Source organism: Delphinus delphis, chromosome 11, assembly GCF_949987515.2.
Source record: "Delphinus delphis chromosome 11, mDelDel1.2, whole genome shotgun sequence".
Taxonomy (NCBI): Eukaryota; Metazoa; Chordata; class Mammalia; order Artiodactyla; family Delphinidae; genus Delphinus; species Delphinus delphis.
The window spans coordinates 77,231,033-77,243,743 of NC_082693.1; the positions used below are offsets into that span (position 1 = coordinate 77,231,033).

The window sequence follows — 12,711 nt, forward strand, 5'->3', positions numbered from 1 at the left end:
CATGGCCGCTGAGCCTGCGCGTCCGGAGCCTGTGCTCCGCAACGGGAGAGGCCACAACAGTGAGAGGCCCACGTAACACACACACACACAAAAAGTAAATGTAATATAAAAAAATGCAATGCATCTGATGAAAAAGTTCACGTTCAACAGCTACAGAAAGTAAACCCATCTGAATTAGCTTCCACTCCATCCCCAAACCCTAGAATATAAGAGTAGAAATACCAGGTCCTTATTTGATTTTCTTAGTTTAAGGAATTAGATTTGAGTTCCCTCATTAAGAGAAGGTAATCTTTAGCATCAGTGAAAGAGTTGATCAGGAAATGAGGCAAAAATCAGGAGATCATATTCCTTTATTACATATATGAAATATAAAAAATTAACAGAGCAATATATATATATATTTTGCAAGTCCACAGGACCTCAGGAAAAATATGTTCTGTATGTGAAGTTAATCTTATGGCACTGTGGTTCAGGTTTTATATATTCAAGTACAGAAGAAGTGATATGTATAGTGGTTATGCATGAGTACAGAAGAGAAATAATAATGAAAAACTGTAATTTGGTGAACTATCACATACATTGAGTCAAAAAATGAGTGAATAGAATGACCATATACTGTTAATAAAGACAAGGAGGAAACTGTTTCCATATTCAGGTTTAAATACTAAACACAAAAATAAAACAAATTGTGTCTACAATAATTTTTGAAGTGTATACAAGTGCATTGCAAATAAATGGGCTTTTAAAATTTAAAGTCCATTTTCTCTTTATCCAAGCATTTTCTACACTTATGACTCCTTTCTCTTAGAGTCTCTTCTTGTTCAGTTTTTTTAAAAGTTTCATCATGGCCGGTATCTGTGGAATCTAACCTCTATCCCAAAGCTGAGACTTCATGCAAACATATTCTCCTTTCAGGTTGCATCTTCACATAGTTACTCTCAAGTGTTCAAGTTTAAAGAGTACAACTTCCACTTTTTTTCCACACGTAGTGATAGTGCTTCTGTTTCAGCAGGTTTTCTTACGTGCCCTTTTCTTCTTTTTTTTTCTGTCAACGGCAGTCTCCAAACTTTCACAACACAAGTGGTAGGTAGTAAAGTGCTTTATACAATGAAATACTATATACATGTGGAGAGGTTCCATTTAACACCCCACAGACCAAAGTTCACACACATCACGCAAGAGAAGGCTCTTTTTAAGAAACACCTTTTCTGATAGTAGGGTTGGGGATTCCTTAAAATCTCATTAATTACTCCAAGTAGCACAAATGTAAGTAACATATCTGAAGATGGGAGGAGTCCTTGTTACATGCATTGCCCTTAATGGATTACTGCTAAATATCTTACTGCTATTAAAATATTCTTAATAGTTATGAATTTCAGAATCAGTCCTATAGAAAATAGGTATCGGTATTGGATTTTTCATTCCACTTTATGAAACAAACTGTATTTAAACATGGGCCCAAAAGAGATAGGGTAGACAAGGGCCATGCATTGGAACATTTCTATATATTTTGGCACTAAAAAAAATTTCCAGTTTCATCTTTGAGGTCTCCTTTCCATTAAGTTTGTGTTTTGTACATAGAGAATTGCCATTATGTGCTATACACCTTTTCTGCTACTTGCACTCTCTTTTCAAAATATCCATGACTTTTCTTCCAAGAGATGGTTTCCAGTGCTGGACAAAACTTTTCATATTCACGACTAGTTTGCCTGTTCTTACATCCTCATGTCCTGCTACAAGGTACTCCAAACCTGAAAGAGAACAAAATTAGGGACTATGTAGTATCATAGTTTAGTGAAGGGAGAGATGTGACTTTAGCAGTTTTATATATACATGGTTCACAGTTTTATAAATTCATAGTTGAAATAGGGAGTCATATGCAATAATAGCTGACACTTAGTAAATATTTATTATGTGCTAAGTGCTCTAAATGTATTATCTCATTTAATCTTGAAAATAACCCTATGAAGTAGGTATTACCTTTCTTCTTTCCTTGTTTTACAAATGAGGAAACAGAGGCTTGGCAAGATTGAGAAACAGTGTTTGCCAGTAAGCAGTGCACGCTGACTCAAGTTCAGACCTGTCTGATTGTTGAACTTTTACTCTTTCCCTCTATGGTGAAGAAGTGAGGATTCTGTGACTACTTAACATGCTGCTACAGTTCAATATTTCTTGGAGACTCACTATGTATAATAGTGTATATTAAGGAGGATTTTATAAAAGTGAAACAATCATTTGGGAAAACGTATTGGAAGAGAGCTATGGATTATACAAAATAACACATTTTGGAATATAGAACGTTTGTTTGTCATACTTAAAAAAAAGATGAGACTTGACTAGTGCTGACTTTATAATTCAAAATTCTTTTCAGGCTTCAAGTAAAAATTTTGGCTAACAAACATAAGAATCCAAAAGGACAATCTCATTATCCATACATTAATAAAAAGAAATGTGATAATCTCCCTCGGTACATGTCTGTAGTAATATCAATATTAGTATTTTGAAACAATTTTCTTTAATATTATAGGGTAGAGCAAATAAGTAATTACATTTATAAAATAAAACTTTCCTATATAAGATCAAGAGACATATACTTTAAAACTCAAGTTAAGGGAAAACACAAGATGTTAAAATTCAATTGAAAATATCAATTTAAGCTCATGGTTTAATATATACAGTCTTGTTCATTCACTAAAATGGCTTTAAAAATGTCATTCCAGTGGTAATAAACACCTGTAACAAACATAATGTCTCTAATAACAGGTCTCACTAAAGACAAAACAAAACTAAACAAGGCTTCTTGAAGAAATGCTTTTTTTAGGTCCAGGGCAGGAAGATACAAGGTAAGCATGGGATTTCTTATTGTGCTAAAAAAAGCAAGGAAGCTCTCAAAGCTTAATGGGAATCATTTTAAAAGGATACAGGAACCAGCAAGGGAGGGTTATAACTCACCAAAGTTGTGATAATTTGAGCACCAAGAATGTAATAATTGTGTGTGTGTTAATATACTGAATCAACAAAAATCCACAATTCCAAAGTGATACTCAAAAAAGAGAAATCCAGAGAAAAATTAACTTGTCGTCTTGAGACAGTTGTTAAAACCATTCCTTACTTTGGAAATTGAAAATTAAAGGAAAGAATTTAGCATTTATCGTGCTTTTATAATAGGAACTATATTTCATGGTAACCTAATAGCCCAGCTTGGGAGAGAAAGTCCTCTTACAGAATAATGTTAATTGATAAATGAAGGGAATTAGGTGAAATTAGAAAAATATCGCTTCTCAAAATTCTAATGAAATTATTCATTGAGGAAGGGATTGCCAATTGAATTGGTGATAAAAATCATTAAATTGAATAGTTAATGGGGAACTGGATGTTTGCTTAGTGACTAAGTAACTCATACTCATTGTTTTCTAGTCTCAAAAGGAAACCCAATGGAGAGATCAGACTGTAATCACTCCAACCCCAGAGTCAAGTTTAGCAACCCTGACGGTGGGTCATCCAGGTACTATATATCTTGTGATGTGATTTAACATGATGTGATTTAACATGAAGCACACAACAATATCTATGATGAATTCTAGACAAAATGTTTATCTTGAGTCTATCAAGCTTTTCTTTATGATTACAAGAAATATAGGAAGTAGAGAGACAAGCTAAATGACACCACAAAGAACCAACCAGACAAATATAGAAGGCAGGATAATCTACAGGACACCTGGCCTGGTTTCTTCAACAATAATAATTTCTTCAATACTAAAAAGAAACTCTGCATGAATAAAAGATACTTGAGGGACTTAAAAACTAGATACAGTGTGTGATTCTGGATTGAATACTGGCAAGGACAAACCACGTCTAAAGAACATTTTGGGATCAATTGGGAAATTGGAATATGATCTGAGTATTAGAGTATATGAAAATTAAAACTGAAGGTAAAGATAATAACTGAATAAAGTAGGTTGCAGAATGAAGCATATACTTATGATTTCATTTTTGTTAAAATATATACATATATATATACGTAAGATGGATTATAAGGTATTTAAATTCTTTAAAGGGTAACCTTAGCTTCTTCATGAAAAAGAATCCCAATATTTGATTAACAGACTAGTTAAAACATAATCGTCTTAAAAAAAAAAAAAACCCAAAACATAATCATCTTGATATTGTTTGTATCATCTCTAAAATAATAAAATCCTCATTTAAAAATATGATAAACAATTTTTAGGAAACTTTCAGTGTTAAGTCTAGTATTTTAAATGAATTTACTTTGAAACTATAAATAGAACAAATATTATAGGAGTTTGCCATTACTTTGAAGTATAAATATAAATTAAACTAATAAAATGATGCTGAATAAATCCATAAATTATGGAACAGCATCATGCCAAACGTTAGCATGGAAAACAATGTTACCTGTTGTATCACTTATTAGCATTTACATTTTATCTTCCTATCTCTGCTTTTGACATCTACCTTGCTATAAGTTTTAATTTATTTATTTATTTATTTTTATTTTTTGGCTGCGTTGGGTCTTCGTTGCTGTGCGCGGGCTTTCTCTAGTTGTGGTGAGCGGGGCCTACTCTTTGTTGCGGTGCGCGGGTTTGTCATTGTGGTGCCTTCTCTTTGTTGCGGAGCACAGGCTCTAGGCACGCGGGCTGCAGTAGTTGTGGCATGCAGGCTCAGTAGTTGTGGCTCACAGGCTCTAGAGCGCAGGCTCAGTAGTTGTGGCACATGGGCTTAGTTGCTCTGCGGCATGTGGGGATCTTCCCAGCCCAGGGCTCAAACCCATGTCCCCTGCATTGGCAGGCACATTCTTAACCACTGCGCCACCAGGGAAGTCCCAACCTTCCTATAAGTTTGAGGGTGCAAAGTTTACTTTGTATCCATAGAGAAAGAAAATATTATACTTTAGTGCTAGTCTTGGTATTCTAATATATATGATTGATGAATGAGTAAATGTATGTATGAATGTAGGAATGAATGAATTTGCAGGGATGCCAATTAGATTACTCCTTTTCAAAAGTAGCGAAGGAAATGTTGGCGTGTAAAGTTTCAGAGTTTTCTTATCAGCTTTCTTTGGCCTTAGCTACTGAACTTGTAAAATGGAAAAACAAAGTGAAATGAAAGAGTGTCTGGTTTTGCTTTGGCAGGTTCTAGTCTTTTCATCAAAGTGAATAAACATGTTTTCAAGAATTCTTTGAATAATTGTGCTTATGTTTTCAATTGTGATGAGCTCAGTTGATTCTTTTACTCTATTTGGCAGAAATCTGATTAGGAAGTGTAATTCACTTCCTGGAGGGTGGCTCAGATTGTCAAAGCTTTTGTTTATAATGTCTTACTAAAAAACTGAGTGGATTTCTTTCTTTCTTTCTTTCTTTTTCTTTTGCCAAAATAGTAGAAAGTGCTTATAGAAAGAGCCCCGGGAAACAGAACTTAAATTGATGACTCCTAGTCTCCGGTATTCAAAATCCAAGATTCTGATTACTTCATTTGTTCTTTGTAAACATATTTATTTTAAAATGTCTTTAAATTTTTCCTTATTAAAATTTAGATTAATTTAAATAAAATATGAAGAGGTATAAAAGGGTGTGAGAGATTAGTCAATGGTCAAAAGTCAAGAGTTTTATATCACTGTGTAGATCGTTTAGGTTGTGGGGAATATTTTATTGATAGTTTTTCTCTCTCTTTCTCTCACTCAGTTATCTATTTCTCTCAAATTTATTAACCAAAACCCATAAATGACTTCTTAACATAACTGTGGTTTCCTGGACTTAAATTTGAAAAGAATTAGATCCAGAACACAAATTATGCACCTGTTTCAGCAGTGCCATTAAGGCACAGCTGGCAACTTCATAAACAAGGAAATACAGAAGATTAAAAAATATATTATTTGTTTTACTAGAACTTACTCTGTGGGTACTTTGTTACTATTATTTGGGTACTAATGGTAGGCCCTGGAGATAGTATGGTCAAAAATCTAAATCCCATCCTCAAATTTAATGAGGGAGACAGAAATAAGCAGCTACGACACAGTATGAGTGTACTTGTAGAGTGAACAGATATGAATCCCATCCTTACTTGCTTGCCTCTATGTCTGCCACAATGTTTTAAAGTGCAAATTTTCCTCCACTCCAAGTTTCTCTAAGATTCTGTAGTTTTGTTGTTGTTTGTTTGTTTTTGCTGTTTCTAATTTGAAACCAAAAGGTCATTTAATGAAAAAGAAGATGATGAGAACTTGAGAGTTGTTTTCTATCCAGGAGAAACAGATGCTTCTCATGCAACAGTAAAAATGAATTCGATATTATTTGCACAGATGGAATTTTGCATTTGAACTTCCTTTTGGGAGCAAGTTCTAACCAGGGCATCATAATAGGACCTAGCTTTCCAATACAGTATTATTGGCAGATAAATTCATGAAAGTGCTTTCCTTGCTACTGACACCTGGAACCAATCTGAGACTTCTCTTTCAGGACAGAAAATATTATATTGCTGGATTTTAAAATATTTTACTTTTATAGAGCATGTGAAAGAGAAAAAATTTTTTGATGTCAGTTCAACGAATTCCATTTGGATTTTCCCTAGATCAGATGGTGAAAAGGAGAGATACTCTTGCTGAGTTTATTTAGGTTGTGGTTCAGAGAATGTAGGACAAGCAGCAAATCAGCAGAAACACGGTAGGTAACAAGCTAGAAGAGACTAATGCTCACCAGGGTTGAGGATTGGACAAGTGCAGCCTCTGTTAGTCCATGATTCTGGATATAATGTTCGTTTTCCTCGTAAAATTTTCAATTTGGTGGATTTTAAGACTTTTTTAATCTTCACATTGACCTCAGCATGAGATCCTTTATCATGAGCTGATAAAATCTTTATTTTTAGCACTGTAACAACACAATTCCAAAAGTCAAAATGCATAGAATTTCATACTATCCTTTGAACTCTGAACAACTTAAATATGCATTTCAGAGTATAATGGAAAAGTGAACCAATGATGATAATGTGGAAATTTGCTTTAAAAATCATTAGGGATTAAGAGGTACAAACTACTATGTATAAAATAGATAAGCTACAAGAATATATTGTATTGTACAACACAGGGAATATAGCCAATATTTTATAATAACTGTAAATGGAATATAACCTTTAAAAATTGTGAATCGTTAGCTGTATACCTGAAACATATAATATTGTACATTAACTGTATATACCTCAATAAAAAGAAAGAAAATCATTAGGCTCATTGATTTTGCACTGACTTCATCTCATTTATCTATATTAACTATCCTCTTCTTTCTTAACATTTTTCAACTGCTACTTCTGTCCATATCACTATGCTAAGAGAATATCAGCCATTTTCCTACTGCAAATAAATCTTAAACACATTCAGCTATCAAATCTAAATAGAAAAAAGATGCACAGGAAGTAGAATTGTTATCCTGGTTTTTATTTAGATTCTGACTATATTATACTCTTATAGCTAGCTTTGTGTAATGTTATGACAAAAAGCAAAATGTTACTGCCAGGACATATTTTACGTATTCTAAAGAGGTTAAATAATATTATTGATTACTTAATTTTCTTCCCTGGTGTAACGCAAGCTGACTGGGATTAGGAAGCTGTCCTACGTGATGGCAGAGCTCCAGTTTTCGATATGACTCCTGATTCTATTATGTTCTTCCATCTATGAAATGGATGTGGATAGGGATCAAGTAATGGGATAAATTGGGGTGGGGAAAAACATAGACCTAAGGAACACTGAATGCAACGTTCTGTATTATTAGGAGAGTTCTTACTGGCTCATCTATATCTTGGAAGATGATGGAAGATTGTGTGTAATAAAAGAACCCTATCTTGGCTGGTACCATATCCTGAGAATATGGCTGTCAGATGGCCATGTTTTCTTTATAGATTCACCAAATGCACCAAATTATAGATTCACCAAATTTTAGACGTCTAAGGGCTCTTAAGAGCTCATCTAGTCTTGTTTTATGTATGAGGAAGCAAGTTTTAAGTGAACTGCTCAAACCTGTATGCCTGATTGATTAGAGGTAGACTTTGGACTAGAACTCTGATAAGATAAATGCATGAAGGGTACATATTGTAGTAACCCCTTGCACATAGCCAATGCTCAATAAATGTTCACTATTATTTTTCTAGCTCAAAGAGAGCAGGAACCTTATCAATTCACTATTATAACTCAATAAATATTTGCTAAAAGAATAAAAATGAATCGAGTATTTTTTCTATTAAGTCAGAGAATGGGGAGGGGGAGACCATTTTTCCCCAAGTCTGTAGGTGTATTGCACTTAATAAGACCAAGATACTTCATGACATCATTAAAAGCATTCAAGTTCTCTTAAGCAGAAAATAATACAGTTGTATTAAAAGATATCAATGTGGTTGTAAATTCAGTCAAAGAGCTACTGAATCTATTTGATAATGAAAACCAGTTGATATTTCTATTGAACTGAATGACTTTGGACTAAATTGTCATATTTTTTTGCTTTTAATAGTAAATACCTTTCCCTCTAAACTGACTTTTCTTTACTGGGCACTATGCATTTCAAAAGTTTGCTTCTATTATTTAACCAAGTTGGCAGGTGAAAGGAGGGAAATATGCACATAATTTTAGATAAGATTTATGAGGTTTTTAACATTTGTGTTTTTATCTTTTATGAGAATAAATACAATGTTATCAAGAACCTAAACATTTTGTTTCAGAAATCATGACTTAAAACTTTCTCTTCATTGTAATGCATAAATAATAAATATTGCTGTATACATTATGGAATAATAAAAAGATTCAGACTCTAGTCAATGATATGTTGGCAAGATAAGGCATCTTTAATATACTTAATAATAAACATAAAGCCATTTAGAATTTGAAGATAGTAACAGTCTTTACTTAGGGCAATGGCATTTTCCTTTGTCCATACACTGTATTTTCCTGGCATTTGGAAGGTAGAGGAGTCTAGAGTATATAGAGAGGGCAGGGAAGAGACTCAGGCAGAGAGCTTGTCTCAAGGCCTCCCCACTATATTTCCCCTTCCTTCCCTAACACTGACTGAGTATCTAGTATGTGCAAGGTAATGTGCTGTGTGCTTTTCAAAAATCTCATTTCATGGGGAAGGTGGCGTCATCCCTATTTTACAGAGGAGGAAGTCTGGAGACGTTAAGTTACCCACCCAATAAACCACAAATAAAACCCATGTAGGTCTGAGCCCAAAGCCTGAGCTTTTAATCACTGTGAAATATACAGCTTTAAACTGATTTCTGCCTAGTAGTACTACAGGATAAACTGGCTGAGAAATCATTTAAGTGGCTAGAGACTTCCCTTTTAGATTACTAATACAAGAAGCATTTATAAGAAAGGATTACGTGTCATGATTTTTTTCTTTTTCTTGTTTGCCTCTTTTCCACATAGCAGGATAACCCTGCTTTTGCTCTAAAGCCTCCTGCTCTCACCATTACATTCAACACCATCTCTATTAGAAGAATCTAGGTCAAGGCCGACTACTATGTTTACTATTATTATATAAGACTAGTGCTTTGATTTACTGTGAATGTGATAAACCAGGCCACCCATTTCCTTAAAAACTCTTCCTACTTAGTTTGAATAGATCCTTAGAAGCATTCAAGCACTTCAAACTCACCGTATGAATATTTCATTCCACAGAATGCCTTGGAGTTTCTTAACACCTGTTCCTTACACTCACATTTACCTACAGAAAGTAAATGAACATGGTGTTAGTTATTTAGAAAAAAAGTAAAACAAAACAAAACAAACAACAATCGCAAGTAAATTCAAGAAATCTTTGGAAGACTTTCAAAATGCCTTTGTACATAGTCTATAATAGCATTCTTATACTTATTTATGTACCTGTTTCCTCTCTAGACTGTGATCCTTGAGGACGATGGTTATGTCTTATTCATCTTTATATGCTTAAAGCCCAGAATGGATACGATTTTCATTCTTTTTTTTTTTGGCCATGCTGCTCAGCTTGTGGGATTTTAGTTCCCTGACCAGGGATCAAACGCGGGCCCTTGGCAGTGAGAGCACAGAATCCTAACCACTGGACCACCAGGGAATTCCCCAGGATTTTCATTCTTACTGATTTAACAATTAGATATAATTCTACCTCTTCCCTAACCCCTCCCCTCCTACCCTCACACATTGCATTTTATAGGCACTGAGTGGTATAACATCAGGTAACATTTACTGGGGAGCACTTACTACATGCCAGACACTATTTTAAGTCTTTTACATTTATTTACTAAGTATTTATTTATTATTTATTTATTTATTATTTATTTACTATTTACAATAGTCTGAGATTCTAACAAATAGAAATTTGACAGGAATACAGAGATAAAAGGATGAGCAAAGAAATGTAAGAGAAAGAGGAGAGAGTGTTCATGGAAGAACCAGTTGTTCTGTTTATCCTGGGTACAGACTGAGTTGAGGATAATAGAAGGTATCATGGAGGACCTTGACTGATATGCAGTTAGGGCCTGAATTTAATTTGTTAGATAAAGGGGAATTTTCAAAGCTATCAGCTTAAAGAAGTTACATGAATTTAAAAATATATATATGAAAATTAATCTGGCATTACTGTATCAAAACTATTGGAATGGAGAAAATATGAAGGCAGGGACCAGTTAGAAACTCGTGAAATTGGTAACACACAACAGTAACTAAATTGAATACCAACTATAAGCCATAAACTTTATAAGGAATTTTATCCATATGATCTTATTTAATATTTACAGTTAGGTTATGAGATAAGTACTATTAACAAATGAAAAAAGGAAGGCTCAGAGAGGTTAATTAGCTTGTTCAAGGCAGCGTATAGCTAACAAGTAGAAAAGCCAGATTTTAAGCCTGGGTTGGGGAGAATCTGAAGCCCCCAATCTTTCCATTGTACTGTCTTTCTAAGGCAGATGGGATGTGGGTCTGAGAGGTGGCCATGGGTGTAGATAGGAAGAAATATCAAGGGATGCTGCAGAGTTAGGGTCTACAGGTCTACAAATCCTGTCACTGCATTGGATGAGGACAAGCATCCAATTTTATGAGGAAGCATAAAAATGTACTTGAAATTTTCAGCCAAGGTGACAGAGAGGATTGTAGTTTCACTAACAGAAATAGGGAAGTTAGGAGAAGGAGAGCATTTTAGGAGTGTATTACATTTTTTTTTTTTGTAGTAATCAATAGTCTAACTTAATTATTGAAAGTTTATTGAGTAGCTCATAGAAAGGAGAAAAAGCCGAAGAACCAGAACTCTGAAAGGACAAGAAACAAGAGAGCGCCAGAGATCTATTGGGCAGTCTCTTTACGGCTTTGCCATTGGAATCATGAACTCTAATCATTTTCAGAATTTGCCACTTTCAGCTCAAGATTTAAACTCTAGGGACAGAACATCTGATTGACCTCTCTAAGACTGTATTAAATGGCGGAAGAGTGGTTCCCCAAAGAAAAACTGGGTTGAGCTACCACAGAAATAGCAAGAAAGAAGGGGAAAGGGATCTGGTCAGGCAAAAAACAACAGAGGTCTAGTACGAGGAGAATATAATGAATTAGAGATGCTGACAGACATACATGTGGAAATGAGAGTGTGATTCTGGTGAGACTAGGTAGGTAGATATGGAAAAAGGAAAATATTGACATATCGGCTCTAGCTAAAGTTTCTTGAGAAACCAGAACGAGATCTGCAAGTAGAAAATCACAGTGGAATTAAATAGTGGGAAAGATTAAATCAAAGATGCTTAAAATGAGCTGTTGTGATTTGTTAAGTAATATTGCTTATCATCTAAACAAAGCAGAGGATTGCTCATTCAGAAACTGTAGTAACCTGAGTGGACAGCTCATGGCCTTTGATGATTCCACCAAAGCAGAAGAGTATGGTAACTACCATGCATATCTTACTCCTCAACATAATGCTCTTCCCTTTGTCCTTGAGCCTATAAAAACATGAGTAGGGAGGGACAATATTGGGGTGGGGGAGTGGGAGGTACAAACTATTGGGTATAAAATAGGCTCAAGGATGTATTGTACAACATGGGGAATATAGTGAATATTTATAGTGAATATAGTAATAACTGTAAATGGAAAGTAACCTTTAAATATTGTATAAAAAGAAAAAAAAATTAATAAAAAGAACATGAATAAGTCTGTTACTTGAAGACCTTTCCTTGGCTGCTTTCCAATACTCCCTTTTCATATGTTAAGAAATCAGACATTAAAATTTGCTTTTGAATAAATCTTTTTTTGATTAGGCTTCAGCCCAGATGTGTTTTCTTAAAAGAAATTTGGAAGAAGAGGAAAACCTATTTAGTTATACTGGGTTGTTAGAACGTTTCAAAAAAAAGTATTGCTTACAGTTCTCTGGTACTAGTTAAAGCCAGTTTTGTTGGACAGGAAGTGAAATTTTACATCTGATGCTCTCTACCCCACAAGAAGTGGTAGAAATTAAGAGTATCTTGGTATAGTGCATTATATTCCTAGTTATGGAAACTTATGGCAGGTAAATAGGTATGTAGGCACATAGATTTGAAAATGAACCACAGTGCTTAGAAAACTGATTATCACTTTTCTGTTGAAAAAGGTACGCAGGGGCACTATTTTATACTCATTGGGAATACTGCTGTAGCAGGAGACTGAACAGTCTCTTCCTCAATCCGGAGCTCATCCAGATGAATTTCAGAGACTCTCTG

General features: G+C 34.4%; 1 protein-coding gene across 1 annotated transcript in view; it reads right to left on the reverse strand.

Annotated features, from left to right (window-relative positions):
* Positions 1 to 338: 338 nt before the first annotated feature.
* The window catches only part of NTN4 (netrin 4), a 106,271-nt gene continuing 93,898 nt past the window's right edge, over positions 339 to 12,711 (reverse strand). The window contains exons 8-10 of the mRNA XM_060025414.1: positions 9,654 to 9,722; positions 6,711 to 6,881; positions 339 to 1,751 (exon numbers count right to left, since the gene is read on the reverse strand). Coding sequence (XP_059881397.1) covers positions 1,615 to 1,751; positions 6,711 to 6,881; positions 9,654 to 9,722 — 377 coding nt within the window. The 3' untranslated portion in view covers positions 339 to 1,614. The remainder of the gene's footprint in view (positions 1,752 to 6,710; positions 6,882 to 9,653; positions 9,723 to 12,711) is intronic.